A 23,242-nucleotide genomic window follows, 5' to 3' on the forward strand; every position below is an offset into this window, starting at 1 on the left:
TCTCCCCTCTCGACCCCTCCCCTGCCTTCGCCCTGTCCTTCACTGGGGTAACTGGTGCTAATGCTGACTTGGGTCTAATATGAAACGAGGCGCCTCCACATCTATATCCCTTCTTTAATTAGCGCGGCCGCAGGACCCTGGGGCCCTCTGACACCGCAGCCTGATGAGACCGCCGTAACTGTCCAATAACCTGCCGCACACCATTACTGTAGGCCCGAAATCTTATGAATTAAATCCCAATATTAATAAGCATTACCATTCTGTCCCCCTCCCTTTACATTATCCTCAAAGCCAATCTTAGCTTGCTGGTTTTGATGGAAGCGGGAATAGCCTGTAAATGGTTGTGTGTGATACGCAGGGGTGGGATGAGGGGGCACGGTGTGAGGATTTCATTTCGACACAGTGGGGATGATGTATATGTGGAAGTGTGTTGGAAGGGGGCTACTCACCTTTGAAATCAAACTGGTGGATGGTTTTCAAAGACTCGTGGATAAAGTAGAAACTTCCCAGAGCCTGCAAGAGGAAAAGTATTGGTGAGATTTGACATATTTTCCATAGACTATTCCATACTTCTCAAGATATTTATTTCTGGTTCTGAATCTGGTCCAGAATCCAGATTGAGATTATCAAGATTTATCACTTCATAGACAAAGATTCTCCACCTGATTGGTGAAATAAAGCTCCTACAGTTCCCACCGTTTTTGCAAAACCTCCAACCTGTTGAAGTGCTACAGTTTATCACACTATTTCTCTGTTTTCCAAGAACCCTGCTCATAACCTTTTCACAATGTTGAGTGTGCAAAGGATTGACCTAATGTGAGAATGCTTGACTAATAAACTGGGCTGCGAGTATAGAGCCTCACTCTTTAACACACTCCACAGCACACGCTCAACGGGAAGCCACAAACACTACACACCATCGACTACAAAACAACAGGTGCAACGTGCCCTCAGTACAGTACACTCAGTCTCTGTACACCCCATTCTCGGGCTCAGACTCTTCTAATGTGGCGAGTCAACAATTTGAGCTTTCAAAGGACACATTCAGATGGACTTTTGAATGAGCAAAGATCAACTTCAATAGGCTTAAAATCTTAATTTTCCCTGTGAACAATCAGGAAACTTTCCCAGTCGGCGGACGAGCCAATCAAAGTCTGTGGGAAGAAGTGAGAGTGGTGCAGAGGGGGATTTGATGCGGTTCACAGTCCACTACACTGCTTTTCTGTTACCCTCTTTACATTTAGGGCAAATGGAGGCAAAGCTCAAGCTCAATCCTCTGTGTCTTTGAGATAGCAGACCTTTGGCTCGGGATAATTCGGAGTCTCCTTCCTGCCCTCAAAGAGAGAGGCAGAGGGTGGTGAGTAACTTTTACTAAAAAGACCAGAGCGACCAAATTAAAACACGAGAGAGAAATTGGCAAAGATAGAGAGAATACAGTGAAGTTTCAAAGTAAAAGACGAGATAACCGGAGGTAAGACTACAGTACAGTAAAAGAAAGAGGAGTGATGAAGAGGGCTTAGAGGGGTGTGATCAAAAGAGGGAGGAGACATATGTAGAAGAAAAGGCTCAAGGCATGAAGAAGGATTTAGTCTGGAGGGTTTTCCTGTGTTTTCCCATTGAAGCCGCCGGGTGCAGACGCCTCTCTCCGGCACACTGGGAGAGAGTTTGGGCCTGGCCCGGCCTCTGCATTATTTATGAGTGCCGGCACATCTTGAGATTAAACATTTGCTGATTTGTCAAAAGCACAAACATGAGGTCCTGCCCATCTCCTTGACATATAAGTTCAGCCGACGGAAAACACTGTCGCACATTTAATTGATGAGAACAGCGGCTGGTGACCCGAACCCCCCGCCGCGCTCCCCTCCCTCCTCTCCCTCATTCCTTCTCCTGCTCTGATGGAGAACAGAGAAAAAACGAACGAGGGAGACAGGGGGGGTGCGTGTATGAGAGGGGACGGTGTTGGACGAAGGCAGGACTCAAGGTCACAGCTTCCCATTGCGAGAGGACAGCTTCCAGGAAGGCCCCCTACACTTATTTGTGCTCGCTTGTCTTTATGTTCTCTTTCACCTTAAAGTGCCGACAACAGACTTGGAGACAGAGATGGATAGGAGAACAGGCCGAGGGAGGGAAAACTGTGCCATTTGTCAAAATGGTGCCACTATGCTAACTGCTGCTGTTTGTGTGAATATTTCAGTGGGCAGTCAAGCAAAAATGACTAGTTTGAAATATGACACATGGAAAATCATAGAGGAAGAGGGACATATTTCACTCAATTAGAAATTAAACAGCAGGACTGCAATTTCTTAGGGAAAGTCAAAGTACTACTGCGAAATAGTTAGTCGATAAATTAATTAGTTGATTGACAAAAAATGAATGGTAATGGACAAATGGTTTATTAAGAAAAAATGTCAATGATTCTCTAAAGGTGCTGAAATACTCGTTTTAAAAAAATATATCTTACCTAATAAATTATTAGAAATCTTTGACCAGTACCAGATGTAGCACATTCAGAGCCCTGGGCAAACTTATTATCTTTATTATTATTATTATTATTATTATTATTATTATTATGATTATTGTGTTTATTATCAAGAAGAATTTCTTTTTCTTTTTTCTTTTGGTGGTGTTGGGGCTGCCTATGTAGCCTATAGAAAGATTTACTACCGTCTTTGACAAACGAAGACAGCTGACTTTACCCTGAGCTCTGGTTAAATTGTGATGGGCTCTAATTTTCAACCTTTATCAAATCAAAATGATCAATAAAAATAACTGGAGAAATACTAACCCATTATGAAAATTAATCATCAATTGCAGCCCTGAAGAGTACACTCACTGACTTAAAGAAAATCTGTGCTTATCTCCAAAACCTGATTAATGACTGGAGGGAGTCTTCTACAACTATTTACTGCAAAAAATAGAAATAAATAACTTTAGAAATAAATAATTAAACCGTTCACCTTAATTCCAAACAGCTACTGTTTCCCTCTCAGTGGAGGCTGATCTCTCTACAGGCCCTCAGTGCCTACGAAAAGCTAAATTCATATGACATCAAACAAATCGGCATGAATCAATTCTCAAATAAATGATAAACAACTATGCTTAAGTGGCTATCCGTGTAATCGCAAAAATCTACTTAACCCTCAACCCTAATAAATATTTATTTGACATCAGGGTTCAGAGCCCAGCAGCTGCTGTGCTCTCTCTCCTCTCCTCTGCCTCCCTCCTGCACTCTTCATGAAGAAGCTATTATATTAGCAGGGCGCAATTAATCCATTTGTCTCCTTACATGACAGGCTCAAAATATTCATTAGGGCTGGACTGCGCTGACAGGCCATGCTTATCTTTTACCAGTAGCTTTACAATGGCCTGTGTCAAACGTATGTTTGTCACGTCCCTCTTTATTGATTAGCTGCCAGATTCACTTGAAATAATTAAAAGTATATTTTACATATTTATAAACCCCACTGCCACGGCGGCTACTTAATTTTCCATTAGTAAAATGCAGTCTATTAAGTGCACCGTGAGGGCTGCTGGGGGGGAGGTAAGGGGGAAATGAGTAATCACCATAATTGTAGACAGAAAGACAATAACCGCGCCATAAAAGCTGGGGTTTTATGACTCGTTCTGGCAATGCTATCTCTTATCACAAGTCGTATTGGCTACGCCGCTCACAGATAAGGGCACGCTGACACACTGTGCTCGCTGTCCGTGTACGTGTGTGTGTGTGTGTGTTCACACAAGTGTGTAGTTGACATTTCCAAAACCCCAGCAGATACAGGCTGAACAAGTCCCAATAGACTGGCTGGTGGAAAATAGAGACTTGAGAGCTGCAGTACATAGCCTGCATACTTTGCTCCGCTGAATGCTTTATCGATACCGAGGGCTGCAAAAATTAGTTCTGGCCGACGAAGAGAAGCAGGAATTCTGTGACCTCTGAATAGATTTTCTGCGTTTAATGTGAAAAATGAGCCATAAAGCAAACATAAAAGTAATAATTTTCTTCAAGGTCTCACCTCCAATCTGTGCTAAGGGAGAGTGGCCAGTCCCAGGAGAGCTGACACATACACACTCCAGTGTCATCACAGTGTCACTGTACAACTTCCGAGGGTAATGTTCTGCTGTCCCCCAGACACTAGCAAAGTGCAGACTTATGGGTTTGTGGAGCACAGTGATGAGCATGTGTGTGCAATGAGGGTTTTAACAGGAAAATAGATGATATACTCATAAAGGGACGTTTACTCCACAGATGTTAACTGTTGCTGAACATGAATGTTTTCATTTGGACGTTCTTTCCTTTATTACTGTGTTCAGTTGGTATGCTTACATCTTAACTTTATGTATAAAATTTGTTGTATGAGAGGTTGTGGTTTCAAATATGCATTGTGTTTATATTTTACATTACTGCTCACAGTGGTACCAGAGGTTATTACCTCCCCTACAAAGGCATCAGCGTATAGTGCACTGAGGCCATAGTGGTGAGTTTTTCTGTGTTTTTGCAGTGTGGCTATTCCAGTTCATCAGCATTCTTTACATCTTTTTTAAAGGGATAGTTCAGGTTTTTGAAGTGGGGCTGTATGAGGTAGTTGTCCATAGTGTCAGTCAGAATAGTCTAGGAATATCAGAATGCATTTGAGCAAGCTAAAAAAAAGTCCCATCTAACAGTTTTTTTTGTATGCTATATTGACAATATTGTCACTGTATTACCTTATCATCAGACGGCCCGTTAACATGAGGAGGCCATTAACAGCTTCAGTTCTCCATCTATGCTCTCATCAAAGCCACCAGACTCCACTGACAAAAACAGTAATTTTGGCAAGCTGAACAAGGGAGCTGCTGGTCTTAAAATACCTCTATCAGTTGTTTAGTTAGTGTTACCGTGTGACTTTGGTGAATCCGAATTAACCCTTTTAAATGCCAAAGTCTCACATTAATACAAACCTACAAACTGATGGAGGCAGCGGCAGACCAGCAACTCCTGTGTTCTGCAATGTTAAATCGCTGTTTTTCTCAATGGAGTCTGGCTTTGAAGAGTGATATAATGCCTTTAAGTTCCACTGTCAATATAACATACACCTTAACTGTTACAAATATTTTTAGGTGTGACTTTTTTTAGATGGCTAATATGTTTTGCTGCTGACTCCTCCACAGCACTACATTGACTAGCTTCTGTGTCAGACTCCAGCCAGTGTCTCCAAAGTGGGAGCATGCTGATATCTACTGTATGTAATACACTGGGTATAGGTAAGTACTTCATACAACCTCACTTTCAAAGATCCACATTTTGCTTTTAAGTGCTATCTGCTTTTCACTGTTTTGGCAATGTTGCGTTATATTTTGTCTCATTTCTGAGTTGAGCATCAGTGGCACTGGTACTGCTTTTTCAACCTTTGAGCATAATCATGCTTGAGTCTTGTCTTTATAGTTGTGGACATCACTCCTATCCATACTAATAAAATTGTACTAGGAACACCAGTACACAGAGACAGCAACTTCTAACAGGAGCAGTAAGATCAGACAAGCTACTAATTAACCCAGATTATCTAAACCAGTTAGAGTAAACCAGAGTTAGAGTTGATTGGTTTATTAATGTATTAGTTTACAACCTGTTTGATCGTCTCACTGCCTACATCAAAAAAACTGTTGACATATCATTTCGAGATCCCAGAAAAAAACTTGTTGATACAGTCTTGTTATCATAGATTGAAAGGATGGCCAAAACTACGAACATAAGACAAGCTGTAATGAAATAGAATTAAGCATTAATAGCACTTCCTTTAAAGTGATACAGTACTTGCGCAGTGATCAGGGTGATCTCTGTGTTCAGGCTACAGGCTCGTTACAGCCACCTCAGAGAAATATCTCCTCAGGGTTTTCTGTGGCATTTCGCCCTCTAGACAGCAGAGACAAAATAGGCTGTTTCCAGTTTATATCTCATTGCTCAGAAATCCCCGGAGTCCCCTCATCTGTCAAATCCCGAGTGATGCCACACTTCCACATAAACCTGCACACAGAAACATCAACGCAAAAAAACAACTCACAAATGTACACACACACACAAGCACAGTTTTATCGGAAAGGTCAATCAGATAGGCTGTCATGAAGAAATGGTGTTGCGATATATCAGAAACACATGCTATGTCAAAACAGCTTAGAGAAGGAGGCAGAGACATAAGCTCTGACTAATAGCTACATAATATCCTCATTAGTCACTAAGCACCGGCATTCATACATGGCTATATACTCCAAATCAAAGTGTAAAGGGTGAATAGCAGACAATAGTGCAGCATGCTATGTGCTCTGACAGCTACTGAATGTAAGAATCCACATATCTGTTTCAAGATCAGCCCTCTATGTCCCAGCAAGGGACCCATTGATATGCAGGGTCTGGGGCTAAAAGAGCACCTTCACAGGAGCCTCTCTGCACAAATCTCCAATACTGCACAAACAGCCTGTTTGTCATCCCCAGCAAGGAAAACACCACGGCACAAAAGTGAGCAGCATCAATAGAGATGGCTTGCTTTTTCAGCCCAGAGATACAGATGGAGAGGCCTTAGTATTTTCTACCCCTCCTGAGCCCACCGCCCACCCCGGGCTGCCATATGTGTTTGCCAAGGCCCTCTCCCAGTGCCATTGATTGAGTATTCAGAGTATTGAGCCACAGTGTCTATTATTCATCGGCTGCCTGGAAGGCCTGACTGGATACACAGACAAAACTCTCATTAAAACTTCCTCTGTCACTTCCTGTGATTTGAAAGCGGCCAGAGTGTTGGAGCCATCCGTCACGTCCTGAAGGAGCCCTTGTCTCTGGGGTGTGTGTTTTTGTGTGTGTGTGTGTGTGTTGGGGGGGGATATAGGTAAGGGACAGAGGGAAGGAATGAGACTCTCTCAAAGATATACTAAAAGGAAACATGTTAACATACATTTACTTATTTCACAGTGATTAAGATTAAAGCTGAGCTTACTCTTCTTAATGCTCTTCCTCTGTCCCCATGAGGGACCTCATGAGCAAATCTTGCAAGAAAATTGGTTTACATGGCAAAGAAGGACCTGTATTGATCCCTTACGATTAAAACAGAAAAAGCAGATCCAGACCACCTGAACCTCTTTTTGACTGGTATTGTGGCTACAGTGGATAATATTGCCCTGTAGCATTAAAATATGGTTGGATGAGGCACATTATATTACCTGTACATATAGAAAATGTTGTTGGCAGTAAACCAACAAGTCTAAGCCATCGCTAGCAGCTATGCAAGGCTGCAAGTGCCATTCTAAATAATACCAAAAAGTGTTAGACAGATAAACCAAAGTAATGACAAATTATAACTTTGATCTGATGATAAATGGGAAAAGATAAAAAGTCAGGTGATCACCAAAAGTTCACAAAGACCATGAATGTCACATTTCACTCTGAAGCACAAATGTCAAGCTATTGGTGTTGCTCGAGGAAAATCGGGGGATCACCAGAATCATTAGGATTCATCACCAAACTTGTTGCCAGTCCATTTAAGGGGTTCAGAGATATCTCTACTCAATAAGTGACAATTCTGACTTGGTAGTTGAAAAGCAAGGTGGCCATCAAAAACTTTAGGATTCATCTTCTGGGGACCATGAATACCTGCTAAGAATTTTATGGCAATCCATCCAGTAGTTTTTGAGATATTTTATTTAAGAACAAAAATGTGTATCTCATGGTTTTATAGAAAAAGTTAGGGGAATCCCAAAGTCACTAGCATTTAACCTCTGGGAGCCACAAAAGTTTGCACCAAGTTTCATGGCAATCCATCCAACAAAGATATTTCCATCTCAATCTCAGAACCATCAACTATCTTCTGATGATACAGCCTCTGGGGGCAACAGCCGCCAGTAAGTGGGGAGGTAGAGTGTAGCCAGAGGATATCGGGGCCAAAATTTCTCTTCCATATGACACTCACTGTTTCCAATTCATTAAGCGAGTTGTGACGGGTCCAGGGACATTTCGGATGATCTCTATTAACACATTTATGCATTTGAATACAGATTAATTAGAAAGAAGCTATTATAAAGCTAAACCGTCGACAGGTGATAACTGATGGGTTCTGATATTGCATTTCAGCCAATTCAATCCACCTCTTTTGCTCTCTACATGGACCTGCGGGGAACCAAAGGCCACTCAAACATGACTCTTCGATACTCTTTAGAATACAAACAGAAATCAGAATGCTTCCGATACCTAAATATTCTACCGCTGCCTACGGGTTCTGCTTTCACATGCAAATATCTGTTTATAGAGATTAATTCAATCTGGACTAAAGGGATGGAGCAAGCAACCAACCAGCATCGCCATTCATAGACCCACAATCAGAAATCACTGTATTTACTATATTTCCCAAACCAAAACTCCATCCATCCATTTATTGATTGTCTATTTCAAGTAAACCCGCAGTGTTGTATGGATCAGTTATGATACCTGTTTTTCAGCTCTGTAGACTGTGTTTCCGGGCTTCCACTTCATTATTCTAAAATCTCCCAGAATGCAGAGCGACATGCGCTTATGATTGATCTCAAAACCACTGATTTTATTTTCTTTTGAGGAAAATATTATGGATGGGTCTAAACAAGGCATAATTGGCCAAAGCCACGGCAGCGCCTGACCTGCCAACAATCCAGACCCACTCCCAAGGTTGGCTGCCTCCCTGGGAAATATTGTGCATTAATTTCATTTAGTCTCCCCTCCAACATTCAATGGTAGAAGTTAATTAAATTGCTTGTCCATTGTGTTCATCCACTTACAAAGTTAATGATATTGTGCCGGGGAATTAAAGAGCGTTTTATAAAGCGCACGGGATGGGAGCTGGCAGGCACTACATTGCCCAGTTGAACCCTGTCAGTCGGCGGGCTTCTGGACCCCCTAATTAGCGGTGAAATGGATGCTTCCATCTGCCAATTTCCTGCCATGCTCATCAGTCGTGCAGTCGCTCTTCTAACCTGCCCAGCAGAGGGGTCTAAAGCAATAAAACCATCACAGCAATGACATTCAACAAAAAAAAGAAAAGTGAATACGCGTATACATGATATGACTCAGACTTTAAAAGAGCTTCTTTATAATGCTCCCGCTTTTTTTTTTTTTTTTGCTTTAGACCGCATCATTGGCTTCTTCAGCATAATCCAGATGGAAGAGTTTGATAACTTTGTTAAAAATGTTGGATACGCACAGTAATAGCACCTCGTTTCTATTTTCAGAAAGGGTGGTTTGAATAAATGTCTTCCGATAAAGCAATAAGACAGAAATTTGGTGGGGCATATTTTAATGTAATACATGCTGGATACTTATAGGAAAAGTACGCAAGTCCAGTCATAATTAAAGGATAGCAATCTAAATTCAATTCAGTGCATCATTTCTGCACAGTCCCCAATATTAAGCGAGGTAGCAATACCCTGTCCACTACAGAGAATGATTAATGCTCATATATATTCCAGCTGCGTATTTACTAATACCATGTTGCTACTTCAGCAGCTTTTAACGAGGACATAAAAACAGAGGATCAAAGTAAATGGGATTACACCTGTGGGGCCAGTGCTGCTGCTGACCTCTTAAGGAGGCTGGGCAAAATGTCCTTTGCATGTCTGTAAATTCATAGTGAAAATGAATTAAATGAAACCATGGTGTGGGTGTTTTACTTGCAGCTTGACACAGGTGCAACTTACATATGAACAACAAGCTCAAAGGCCGAAATCAGCTAATGATGATGTCATCAGGGTTATCTCTGCTTGGATGTAAGATTTAAAAATCTATAACACAATACCTGAATTATAAACTGGAGGTGTGGAGTTTGGAAGAAGGGGGCATTTATGAGGGGACAATCTAATGAAGGACACTCTGGAGTTGCATTATGGGAGGTGGATCCAGTGTTGTTATATGATGAAGTATGGATCCAGTGTTTCTGGAGTTTTGAAAATACTAGTGGCAAAGGTACTTTTTTCAATACCTTGGGTTTAAAACAATACGATCTCTGCTGATTACACATTCAATAGTATCATTAGCATTGAAGCTATTAAAAAAAAAAAAAAAGCTCTTCGATGAGATTTTGGTATGTGTTCAGTGACCTTTTCTGTACCAGCATTGTGTGCAGGTTGTGAAGAAAAAAAAAAAGAAAAACAAATATCCTATTTTTGTGCCTTCTTTTTTTTTCTTTTTGCCATAGTATCGAATGAGGTATCAAGTATCATTTTTTCATTAGTATTGTAGTAAAACTGAAGTTGAAAATTTTGGTTTGGTGACAACATTATGAGAGACGAAAAGCCAGGATATCTCAGCCTGTGCTGCTTTGATTTTGACCATTCAGTTTTAAATCTGAATCTTGTGAGTTCTCCAACTTTATGGAAAAGCAATCTTATATCGCCAGGGTACTTCTTTAACCCCAAGCCAATTCTTTGTCTACTGTAGAGTTCTAGCCAAATTTTTAGGATTACCCCTGGACAGTGTCTACAGTACAGTATGCTTATACAAAAACAGTTAAGAAAATCTTTTAACATTCTACAGTTCTTGGTGTCATCTCAACTTATACTTAACAATACATTTCAGTCAATCAAGAGGTCATTAGGACCTTACATACAAAGATGTCAGACACCACTATGCTGTGAACTGCTGTTGACTAGAGCTGCTTAACAAAACAGGCAGAGCACTTTAAGGTCACCCAACGTCATGATTTACACACAGCTATGTCGGGATTGTTCTCTAACTTTATAATAAATCTCAGGTCAAAACACTGCAGTGCACAATTCAATCAGACATAAGCACTACTAGTACTTAAACAAGATGTAACATCCATTCAATGACATACAGTGAAGAGCAATATGGGGGACAATTATAGTTCTAAAGGGAAATTTTTAAAATGTCTGTCCCCGCTAACAAGGTCAACTTCTCCAATCTAAGTGTATCAGACAGTTACAATTGGGCCTGAAAAGACCTTTCTTCTTTCTTCACAGGAATATAATCTTTTAAAAGCAATCTTCAAATAAACCGTTGATCTCAGAGGCCAGCATGGTAAATGGCCACTTTCTTTAAATAACTGCGCTGTCTGGGCTTGACAAAATCATCATTTTAAAAGGGGATATGAAGATGATGAATATTTGCCTTATTAGATTGTTCCCAAAGATGAAAAATCAAAGTCTGAACAATTGAGGTATCCATTAGTAATTAAAGTGACATTACCTCCTCTCTATTTTCTCAGGCCTCTGCCTGGTTGCCAGAGCCATTATTCAATTGTTTCGGATGTCGGGGGATAAAATGCCTTTAATATACTTATGCTCATTAATGTAAATCATATTTGGCTATGGATGTCCAATAATCAGAAAGAATATTTCAACTTGTAATTCCCCGTCTGTAGAAGTATTCCCATTAGGGGAAGAGGCCCATGCAAATGACAGGTCTTTGAGCTCATTGATTTTTTTTTTTTTTTTTTTTTTTTCATCTCTGCATTTTGGAAAGGCCGCTAATGTTGTCATGGACTGTTCATCAATCTATATTATTATCTGATTTAATATTGCGCCTATTCATGTGGCCTCATTTGTGAAACAATTGATTGAATTAGGATCATACAGGCTGTATGGAGAAGGGAAGCAATATAATTTTAACTGATCGCTGTGGTTTAATGAAGACTGTAAAGAAGTTTGAAAAGTTTTTTTTTTTTTCATATTGGCTGAACACACAACTTGTTGCCTTTAATGGACAGTTTCTAAACATTTTAATGCATGTAGAGGTGAAGCACATGTGCACACACACCTGTCAACATCTGAGGGTAAAGGGACCAGTGACATAAGCAACTTTCGATGTCAAATAATCAGTATTGAGCAAACTCAACTCTCCCTAAGGACGCTGGCTGTCAGAGCTGTGATGTCAGCTGGAAAAGTAATCAGTCAGCTTTCTGTCCAGAGGCAGCTTTGATTCTGTCCCTGTCCCATACCGCCCGTGGCTCGCTCATGTGGCCTTGTAATGACAAAGTGGCATCCTTGGCTGCCCAGTGAGATACAGCTCTATTGCAGAGTCCCATAATGAAATATATTAGTTGGCTGCATTTTAGTGGCATTACTTTGTCACTTGTGAGAAGAATTTATCAGGAAGGTCTTCATTCCTCTGTATCAAGAGCCCTTCCTCCTCCCTTAGTACAAACACAACTCTTCCTAAATGAAGGCAACATCGTCTAGATCATGAGCCATCTCGTGAAACATTCATAATATACGACAGCTTCAGCTTCACAGGGACAATCGATGGCGGGTCTACACTATCTCCTTGGGCCATGAGGCTCAAGAGCGCTACTCTGAAGATCGAGCTGAGAAGTCGTCCCATCAGAGGAGAGGGTTCAGTTTTGAGGTCGCATTCGGAAAAATCATTTTTTCACCCTGGATGTGTAAAAAAAGAAAAAAATAAGCAGCTTTCTGTCTGTGTTCTGTCTGGGTATGAGCAGAGGCGTTCTCGCAGCACAACAGTGACCACAGGACCGTGAAGCTTTAGAGGAGTCTGCAAAAACACACGCAGCGGCTCGTCTCAGCCTAAGGCGCCCGTCCGGTGGCTCTTTGTGGCCTTCTTTGTCTTTATGTAAAAACCAATGCTCGCCAATGATGTGTTATGTAAAATTCCCAGAGGCTTGATTTAAATGGTTGGATATCCTCCATGCTAGCTTAGTTATACTCCAGTGCATCGCCCCTAAGAGCACATGGACGCTGCATGAAAAGCAAATGTAAATGCAGCCTCAGCTTCTTAGATAACAAGAAATTATGTCATGGGTTTTTTTTTCCTCTTATTGTATTATTATAATAATAAATAAAAAAAAGAGCGAACAACGGAGGACTTTTCTTTCGCAGATGTTTCTTTTTATCCGTACAATCGCAGCATCCGGCCTCTCCCGTGGCCCCTCTTAAAAGACAGCTTTAAGATGTGAGTGAGCAGAGGTCCGGTGCCAGGGGCAAGAGTGGCAGCAAACCCACGTCTGCTCTCCTGTAAATATCACACCCACAGAAATGTGGGAGGAAAAGAGGATTTGGAGGGGCCCATGCAGGTCCGCAACAAGGCTCCTGGGTCGCCCCTTTGAATGCTCGACAGATGACCAGGTGGTACTGTATTGTATATCATTTGGTCATGTGTCGGTGGAGAAGAATACGCAATGTACAGTGCATCTGTTACATCTGAGAACAAATCAGACTCAATGTTTGACATGACTTTGGCTTCGCAGGTGCCATCAAGAAGATTTAGCTGAGCAGCGGCTATACACAAACAAGGGCATAAACATTAGCAACCAAGCTGCAGTGGGCAGCTTTCTTCACCTTTGACCTGTAAATACTGTTGAGGTGAGGTGTAGGTAAATAACATAAGTGCTATTTCATACAACTTCCTCTAAACAGAATGTCATTCTGCCAATTATTTACATGATTAAACAATTACTCATTTAGCCTATAAATGTAAAAAATTGTAAAAAATGTTGATCACAATTTCCCAGAGCCTAAAGTCTTCAGATTGATCTTCTGTTCAACCAGCAGTCCAAAACCTTAAGATCCCTCATTTTCTTCCATAAATGTCAAAGAAAAACAGTAAATTCTCACATTTAAGAAGCTAGAACCAGAAAAAGTTTAACTTTAAATGACATTTAATAGATTTAATAGATGTGTTTGCAATCAATTTTCTGTTGATCAACTAATCGATTAATGGTCAATCTTTGCAGCTCTTACATACAGTATTGTTTAATAAATGTTTTCCTGTTAGGTTGTGTGTACTTGTATAAAGTCTCATAAGGTTATGCGTTGCAAGCTAGCTTTGGCTATTAATGCAATAGTATACTGGCCTAAACTATGTATTTGTCATTGCCATAAAAATAATATAAACTAACAACCTCTGGCCCTCATCTACTGTACACTCCAAAAATGTATAGCTCTCTCAAAGTAAAGTCAGCTGTCTACCCTGCTGGTTTAAGGCTAACCAGATAGCTAGCAGGCTGTTCTATAATGCATCTGGTGTCAATATTTGCTCGCAACTACAACCTACTACTGACGCCAGCTCATACTTTATTTCTGCAGTGCAACTAAGATGACTGTCAAAGATGGCTAGCTGTTGTAAGCCGACGCAATACATGATAAATATGAGTTTTTCAAAAATTGTGTTATTTGTCACATCCACCTTTGAAAGCTAAAAAAAACATGTTCAAAATAAATTTTGCTAAATTGTTAGCATCAGGGCAGTCTTTTGGTCATTTGTACCAAAATAAATCAAATTCACAGATGTTTTTTTATTTTTATTTTTTGTTACAGCAAACATTTTGACTTGTCATAGCAGGAAGTCAACTGTTTCACATACAAAATAACACAAAAATACAAAATAACATTCAACCAAACGACCGCACTATGAACACTCCAAATCACGTCAGACATAATGAAAAGTGGACGTAGTCCAACAAATGAATCATTCATTACATTCAGTGTCCAGCCAAGGTACACTGAGGCTACTTAGAACCCAGCTGTTCCATCACCCTTTTACCCAAAAGCTTTGGAAATCCAAGGTTTGGCCACCAGAACAAATGCTACATCAGCTGAAAACACTTTGCTAGATCCTGTATATCAACAAATATTCATATCAGCTTATCACTGATTTACCATCTCAAAGATACAGACTCAGTAAACTCAAAAGAGAAGATCAGTTCTCTGCAGCTCAGCGCTCTGAGAAAGGCTACATTTCCAGTTGGCCAAAGACTGCTTTGAATTTTTTTTTTCTTTTCAGAAATGTAATTAGGCAGTTAAAATTAAGAGCTTGAATTTAACTGAAAGAGCATAACATCCAATCTAATTAGAGGGCTATTTAATGAGTTGGAAATTAGCTACAGCATGGTGCACACAGGGTGCCATTGTGGCTTGACCTTGTGCAGGGACCCTGGTGACTGGGTCACCCTTTGTGTTAGATTGGCTCCCACTTGGGAAGCATTACTCACTGAAATACGGTTAGGCATTGCTTCATAACTGTATAAGACACCACTTGGACATGTTCTGAAGTGAAGTTTTAAATGAATTGTCCTTTTACCTTAACTGTTAGTGTTTCTCTGCCATCAAGACAACAAACAAAGAGATATACAACATAAAACAAGGGCAACAATCCAACATTGGACTGAGTGTAGTCAATAAATAGGCCTATATATTTGCTTGGTCAATCATAGGAGATGCGTTTTGGTGCGTGCATGAAACAGCAAAGAGACAATACATCATAAGCTATTGCATGCTCCACCCTCAAACAAACCCACGGTAAGTTTCATCATGCAGACTCCAGAGGTCCCATATCGGCATGCTGCCTTCCCGTTTGCCCAGCACCGCCCCTCATCTGCTGAATCCCGTCTACCTCTGACCTCCAGAACCTTACAGGGACTGCATTAATTTTCCTAACAAAAATCAATCGGCCGAGGAATGGGACGAGGAGGAAGGCCCTCGTTATTACACCAGGCAGGACACACCCTCTGGCTGGGAGTGTGCGGCTGTTTTTATTGGTAATAGTTTAACAGGGGGTGGCGGCTAGGGGACAAAGGGACTGCTCATTTCCCCTGACCCCTCAGATGAGTCATCCCAAATAAACTTACACGTGCAAGATTTAATATCATTAGAAAATGAGGCCTTGAGACTATTCTGGGGTTATTTGATGTGAAATGGCTCCGTGTTAATCACAAGGGGGGAAGCATATGAGACTCATTTGTTTGAAAAGATGGCATTGGAGTGTTGAGGATTGAAAAGGAAAATAATGCATTCAGTCAAGGACAAAAGAGGGCATATGACTGCAAATTCCCAGCCATGTGGCTGTTTCATTTTTGTTTGTCTGTTTATATGCTGGCGAGCCAAACAGACTCACAAACATTCCCCAAAATCAGATTAGGAAATTATGAGCCCTATAATTAACCGGCTGTTTCAGCCGAGAGATTCAGTTTCCTATTTCCTAATGAGGAGCGAGTGAAAAATGATTTAATAATGCAACAAATGTGCTTTATGAGCTATTAATATGTAGTAGTGTAGTACATAACATAAATATGACAACAATATTGGCTTTGCATTTAAAGATCTGAATAAACTGTCCGTGGTGGGCAGAGGATAGAGTTATGACAGTTAAAGAGGAAAGGCAGGCGCTGCATGGAGAGTTTGTGATGCCATTACTCTGACAGCAAGCGGAGGATCATCAGCCCAGGGGGAGGGAGGTGGAGTGACTGAGAGTGTGTGTTTAAAATGGCCTATGTGTTTAAAATGTGCTGCACAATACCTGCTAATTCTATTAAGTGCCTCTGTGGTGTGGCTGTGTGGTTATGGGTTGATGTAAATGGACGGCTGGTTGACTAAACAATGCAATAGCATTAGAATAAGGTGATTGGATGACAGAGTGGAGTAGAAGGCCTGAGCCCAGCCACCTCGGGCCTTGCCAAGTCCATTACGTGTATTGGAGACATCTTGATATCCGTCATGGGGACTTGCCAGCCAAGAGAGAGAAGAGGTTGTTGTTTTGTTTAGCCTTCATTGTCAAGATGGCTTCCACCTCACGGCATCCAGGTGTAGGTAATGCAATCAAATGAGGACCTCACAAACCACGCCCCCCCCCCCCCCCCCCTCCCTAACACTTTCAATCTGCTCCAGGACCTTTGGGCTGTTTTAGGAAACACTGGTAGTCAACTGGCTCAAGGACAAGCATAGACTTGAGTTCTGATTTGACTTTGCCACCAAGCCGTCACTGTCTGATTTCATGATGTGAAGCTGTTTCCATAAATCATTTCCAAAGCTTTTGACAGCTCAGAGTGGAGAACAACAAGGAAGTAAGAGATGAGGAGAGGAGCATACAACATGCACTGTGAGTACAGCTGCAACAACATATTACTGCCATAACAGATGGAGGCTGATGGAGTTACTGCCATGATTGCTGAGGCCACTGACAATGCTTAGGTCTTACTGGTACCCATTGATCATTAGTTTGTGCGCACTCCCCTGATCTCTGTTGTTTGGTGTACGGTGGTCATAAAACTCAGTCCAAGCTGGGGTTTTTTCTCACTGTGACATTATGATAAAGTCAAACATTTAATATTATTGTAATGTTTTTAGTCTTGGCTCATGCAAATACTAGGGTTCAATTACATGGACATTGTCAATTGCCAATATGTGCACTCTCCTCCATCAGCAAACAGGAAGCAGAAAAAGTGGGTAGACAGTAAACATAAAGGGGACTCCAGGGCCCCATGGTCTTACCCCTACAACAAACCAGCTAACCAACAGAGGCCAGTAGTGAGTTCAGGTAACAAGCAGTCGTACTCTTTTGCGTCTATTTCCGGAACGGAAAATAAGAGCGACGTAATTCTTTTTTTAATGAAAGCAGGACACTTCAGCCTTTACATCGATCCCATCGGTGTGTTTATAGCTTACCCGGAAGCCTAGATGTCAAGCCGGTAAGATCGGCTGAGATGGGAAATGGGAGACCCGGGTGGCTAAAATCCAATGGGAAAGCTGTGAGTGTCACATGATCGGCCAAAGATCGTTTATTATCAAGATGGTTGCTCTGTTGCCATGTGTGATCACTACTAACAGGAAATCTCCCCTAAATCCTAATAAATAATGCGTAAATTACCATTTATGCATTTTATGCAAGTTACGGCCACTAAATGGGCCTGAGATGAAGGAGATTACTTAGAATACATTTCACTCAATATGACCACTGATCATAGTTAGATGGTAAAATAATAAGTAAGGTAAAGTAAGTACAATAAAATTGGTTGAAAAAAAAAAAAAATCATCCCTCAAATCTGAGGGGGCACGTGCCCCCTTGGTTTCTATTGACGTGACGCGTCTGTGGTAGGCATAAGGAGAAGGAATATAGTATTCCTCATGAATTTAAAACTTGTTTGCGAGTGTCCACAGTAATACCCTCTAAGTTGTACAACACTGTAATGGATGGTAAACTTTGGTGGTTTGCTTGTTCCGTTCTTACGAGTCTTCCTCTGTTCATCTTACTATCTACTATAATGCTCTATCTTTGCACAGCATGCAACTGCATTCACTCAATATACATACTCAACATCACTATTAAACAATGATTTAAATTAACTTTAAAGGTATAAATACTGCTACTATATTCCTCCATTTTGAATGGTACACAACTGACTAGAATGTTAACTGACTGGTCCGCCAATGGCCAGGCCAGAGTTAAATTTGGAGAAAATAAACTGTCTGTGCTCATATAAAGTTCATATCAAAGCTAAATGACATACTAAAAAATGCTAAACGCTAACACTAAAAATACCAAAAGGTTTAATTTGGGTTAGTCCAAATTATATTTTTAATACTTTTGTTCAAACTTAGTGTAAACTCTTGACCAACAAATGGGTGGCATCATTTCCCTTCCCCCCTATTCACAATGTTTCCCCATATACGCCAACACAATTTAGGGTTCAGTGTCCTTCTTAAGAATACTGCGACACATAGGCAGGAGTCAGGTATCAAACCACCAACCTTGCTATTAATGGCTGACCTGCTCTACCACCAAGACTACACCTGAACCCATTATCCAACACTATGTGCCATTACATTATCAGCTCTTTGGAAACCATTCTCAAAAATAATTTCGTCAGGTTTTCAAGTTAAATTTTCAAATTTGGCAGAAATGTGTCATGTCGGACAGCGCATACATTGGAATACTCTTCCTTCCTGTGTCTGCACACAACCCTGGCTTTCTTCTTATCGGGCCCCTCACTCTAAGAGCCAGTCATTAAAAGCACTTGTGTGGAGTGTGATTGTTTGAGTGTGTTCACTGGAGACAGGTGTCAAGAGGTTGTTTCTACTGCTATAATTACTCCACAACACAGCGCTCACAACAGGAGCCACAGGCTTTCTTCAAACTGGGGAGAAATTGCTTGGATTTAATGTAACGATCTCTCCCCTGATATTAACCAGCTGTGCGTGACACAAGGCTCGAGTGAGGAGATCAATTCCCAGGAAAGTGTTGTCCTCTACAGACAGGCCGGTGAGCCAGGATGAGAGGGAGGATCACGGACCAGCACTTCCACAGCTGTAGGTGTGTGTGTGTGTGGGGGGGGGGTGTTTGGATTAGAGGGTGGTGGCTGGCTGTAGGTGCCCCCCCCCCCCCCCTCGCTCTCCTCTCCACCCTCGATGCCACTCCCTCCTGCTGTACATGATACCTGGTATGGGGTAAGGTGCTCTCGGAGGAGGGAGGGAATATATATACACTTAGGCAGGAGAAAGGTCAGGCAGGCTGAATGTGGCAGGCAAACAGGCAGTGGGGGTCTGGGGGCCTGGGGATGAATCACAGGAGAATTGGTGCATGGCAGTGAATGAATAACCCGCCATGGCTCCCCAAACCCCATTATTTCCCTCCTTCTCCAGCGGGGCCTGAAATTCATGTCTGCGCATGCTGCCAGTTCATTAGGGGGAGGATGTCATTCCTCTTCTGGCTGCGGCAGGACAGGCCAGGCGGGCCCCAGGAGGACCCGGCCCTGTTTAATTCCACATCAACCGCTCCACTGAGGGCCTTAATCTCTGCTTGTGTGATCAATACTATATCAGTGTAAATTAAAATGACAATTTTAAAGTAATTAAGCCTGTTAATGCTCGATTCAAATGTCATTATTTGCACGAGGAGAAGCAGATGGTGGCCGGATGTGTATAATGTGTGTGTGGGGGAGTTTTCTTTTTTCTTTTTTTTTGTGAAGAGGGGGGTAAATTACAAGCCATGTCCACAGTGACAGGTAAAACGCTTTAACTGGCACCGCCCGATGTTGCCGCAGCAGCCACCAAAAGGAGGGCTTAACAAAAGCAGATTAACTCTCCACCCATGCCAGCCCAGGGACCTCTCCAATTTCAGAGGAAGATAACCCAATTGCTGAAATCTGATTTGTACGACCAAACCCAATTATGGCCATATTAGATGAGAAGTGGCAGGGAGAGAACGCTTGCCGAGGGAGGCAGGAAAAATAGAGGGGGGTGGGAGAGGGTGTAGGGGGAAAAAAGAAACGTTACACAATAAAAATGCACTTAACTATAGAATGAAGCCCAGCAGTAATTGTGTGATTCGATTATTTTTGTCTCCCTCCTCACTCCGCTTTTGAAAGGCTATTTAGAGTCATTGTTAGAGTGAAATAAATGGGGCCCAACGTTAACCTTGTCCCCGTGTCTGTGAGTGTGTGTGTGTTTGTGTGTCCTGTCTCATGTGAAGTGAGGTGAAGTGTAAGTGAAAAGGAAATGAAATGATCACATTGTTGGTTGCTATTATGACAGGCTCACAACCCATAGCTGGCGACCCTCCACTCTTCTTAGACCAGATTCACCAATTACACCCAATCACACCAGTTAGGGGCCAACAGGGTCCAGACAACGGCACTTTCTTCTGTGGTTGTAGCCTAACATCGGGCCCTAACATCATTAAAAATCCAAACTAAAGCATCCACTTTCAATTTCTTCATTTTCTTCAAGGCTCTCAAACATACACACCTACTTTAAATGACAATGAAACGCACAGACTCAGTCAGTCTAATGAAGCAGGTAACAGCATTTTCCTCTGAGGAAAAATGCCCATATCTGACAATTAGCGGCCAACAAGTCACGTGGTGACAAAACAAGAGGACGAGTAGTGATTAAAAGGAAGTCATTAGCACGGCAGTACAGATCAGTCATGGATGTGTCCGTCACTGCTTGGCTCATTCAGCGACAAAGCAGACAGCTCCATTGTCACTGATGTCGGACCACCTCAGTGACAGTCAGAGGAAATCGCCTGAAGTTATTTGGCAGCTCTACAGCAAATGTCCCAAGGTGGTGTGATTGCCTGTTCAGATGAATGATAACAATTGTCTTGACGCTAATTATCACTAATGTCTTTATCCAACATGATCAGCATTTAGGACGTGGGTGTGGGTTTAGAAACATTTTATCAACAACAGGAAGAAAAAACTGATATGAGAAGTGAATTATATTAAGTGAATTATAAGTGTGCATTATGTTGTGAGCCATTAAAGGAACAGTGTGTAAGATTTAGGGGGATTTAGTGGCTTATAACCATGAGGATTGTAGATTGCAACGAGCTGAAAACTGAATTATGTGCAGAGGTTTCCTCCTCTCCAAAACAAACGGTAGTAACACAGAATGAAGCAGTTTCATGTTTTAAAAATTACTGTTTGTCTCATGCTTTCATCATGGAGGGGCTGCTAACTACAGTGGAAAACCCATATTGCCCTTTCTAGAGCCAGTGCTTGTTGCCCATTCTGGACAAGAGACCAGCTCCCTATGTGAACATTAATGGTTCATCCCAAGGTAACGAAAACACAATGATTTTTATTTTCAGGTGATTATACACTAGAGAAAACATGCGTATTAATGAAGTTGTTCCGATACCAATATCAGAAGGGCCTCTAATATTGCCGAAAATACTGGATCAAGTATCGGCCAGTACAAGAGTCTATGCACCTATCTGATACAACGATTTATTAATAAACTTTGAAGTAGTTTCATAACTAGATAAAACGACTAAAACAGTAGCCTTTACAGCAAGTTATGCTGTGCAGCCAGTGGCAACTCCTGTCATAGCAAGAGGGTTCCTAGTTCAAATCCGGGGTCGGCCCTTCTGTGTGGAGTTTACATGTTCTCTCTGTCTTAACATGGGTTCTCTCTGGGTACTCCGACTTCCTCCCACAGTCCAAAGACATGCAGGTTAACTGGTGACTCTAAATTGGCCGTAGGTGTGAATGTGAGTGTGAATGGTTGTCTGTCTCTATGTGTCAGCCCTGTGATAGTCTGGCGACCTGTCCAAAGTGTACCCCACCTCGGCCAATGACAGTTGGGATAGGATGCAGCCCCCTGCAACCTCTAACAGGATAAGTGGTTACTGAAAATGAATGAATGTATGAATAGTGTAACGTTAGGAAAATAATAAGCAACAATTTGGTCATTCCTACAGCATTCATTATATGTATGTATTTGTTCATGTTTTAGTTTAAGCTGAGCCATGCAATACAGCAATGACTGTAATTATTTAACATTCATACATTGTTAGTAGTGCACAGCTGTTTAATTTTTTTAACACAACAGTATTAGATCAGTAACGCAATATTGGCTGATATGTAAGTTCAGGTATTGGAATCGGTACTGGGAAGAAAGAGAAGGCACTGGAACATCTCTACTATTAAACCTCTGAAATCTAGCTGACTTTATCCCAAAGTCTGCAACAGTGCAACACAAACCCTACGCACCATCCTCAGTGCTGCAGCCCCATGAATTATTAAATACATGCCAATAGTGAACAGATAGAAAGCATCCCTACTGAAAAACAAGGGCAACCTGTGGGTATTTAATTAGCAGGGTGGGTGCTCCTGTGCATGCCTGATCATGCGGGGTAAAGGATGCCTAGGGGCCGGAGAAAAGCTTGGCATTGTATTGGTTTGCATCCAAGCTGTCCGATCCATCACCCTGTCTGTTGGCTGGTGTTTGCAGAGCCAGCCCTTATTAATTATCAGCTCATTTGGAGAGGAGGGGGTGTCAAGGGTGGAGAGTGGGCAGTAGGTGGTAGGTCCTCTTTGATCAATGTGAGCAATCGCTGCGAGAGAACTCTGCTGAGGGTGATTAAGGTCAATTTGGCCTGGCACGCTGGATGTCTCTTCCAGGAGAGGATGCCCCTGGGATGGAGATGTGGGAGGTGAATGTTTAAGCTTTAGGTAGCTGATCCACATCGCTGTATCCTATTGGCAAATGTTAGTGGGTCGCACTAGTGATTTCTTTTCAGCCAAGTGGGTTAAACACACTTATCTAAATAAGAGAGAAAAACACTGAGTGTTAGAGACACTTCAGCTCAGTGAAACAGCTCACTGCTGCCTGTTCAAATGTTGTCTTCACTTGCTTAAAGGGACAGTTCACCCCCCAAACCATAAACGCATATTTTTTTTCTATTACCTGTAGTGCTTTTTATCAATCTTGATTGTTTTGGTGTGAGCGGTAAGTAAGCAAGTACAATCTAGTGCTATTATATTGGAAATAAGGAAGACATCTCACACATCTCAGCAACTCAGCACTACAGGTAAGAGGAATTTATTTTATTTTTTAATTTTGGGGTCCCTGTCCCTTTAAACATTTAGCTCTCACAGCTCTTTAAAGACTTAAAACAGCTAGTAATTAAATCAAATCAAAATCAAATCATTAATGGTATCTTCCAAAGTTTCAGTCTCTTTTGCTGCAAATTTCCCTCTTTGTCTTTCCCAGTGTTTCCTCA

The 23,242-nt window shown here is 41.6% G+C and overlaps 1 protein-coding gene across 2 annotated transcripts in view; it reads right to left on the bottom strand.

Moving 5' to 3' along the window:
* Nucleotides 1–23,242, bottom strand: part of inpp5a (inositol polyphosphate-5-phosphatase A) — a 172,897-nt gene that overhangs the window by 70,920 nt on the left and 78,735 nt on the right. For both annotated transcript variants that reach the window (XM_033612776.2, XM_033612777.2), the window contains exon 5: nucleotides 450–513. In XM_033612776.2, coding sequence (XP_033468667.1) covers nucleotides 450–513 — 64 coding nt within the window. The remainder of the gene's footprint in view (nucleotides 1–449; nucleotides 514–23,242) is intronic.

The sequence above is a fragment of the Epinephelus lanceolatus genome, chromosome 17, assembly GCF_041903045.1.
Source record: "Epinephelus lanceolatus isolate andai-2023 chromosome 17, ASM4190304v1, whole genome shotgun sequence".
Classification (NCBI taxonomy): domain Eukaryota; kingdom Metazoa; phylum Chordata; class Actinopteri; order Perciformes; family Serranidae; genus Epinephelus; species Epinephelus lanceolatus.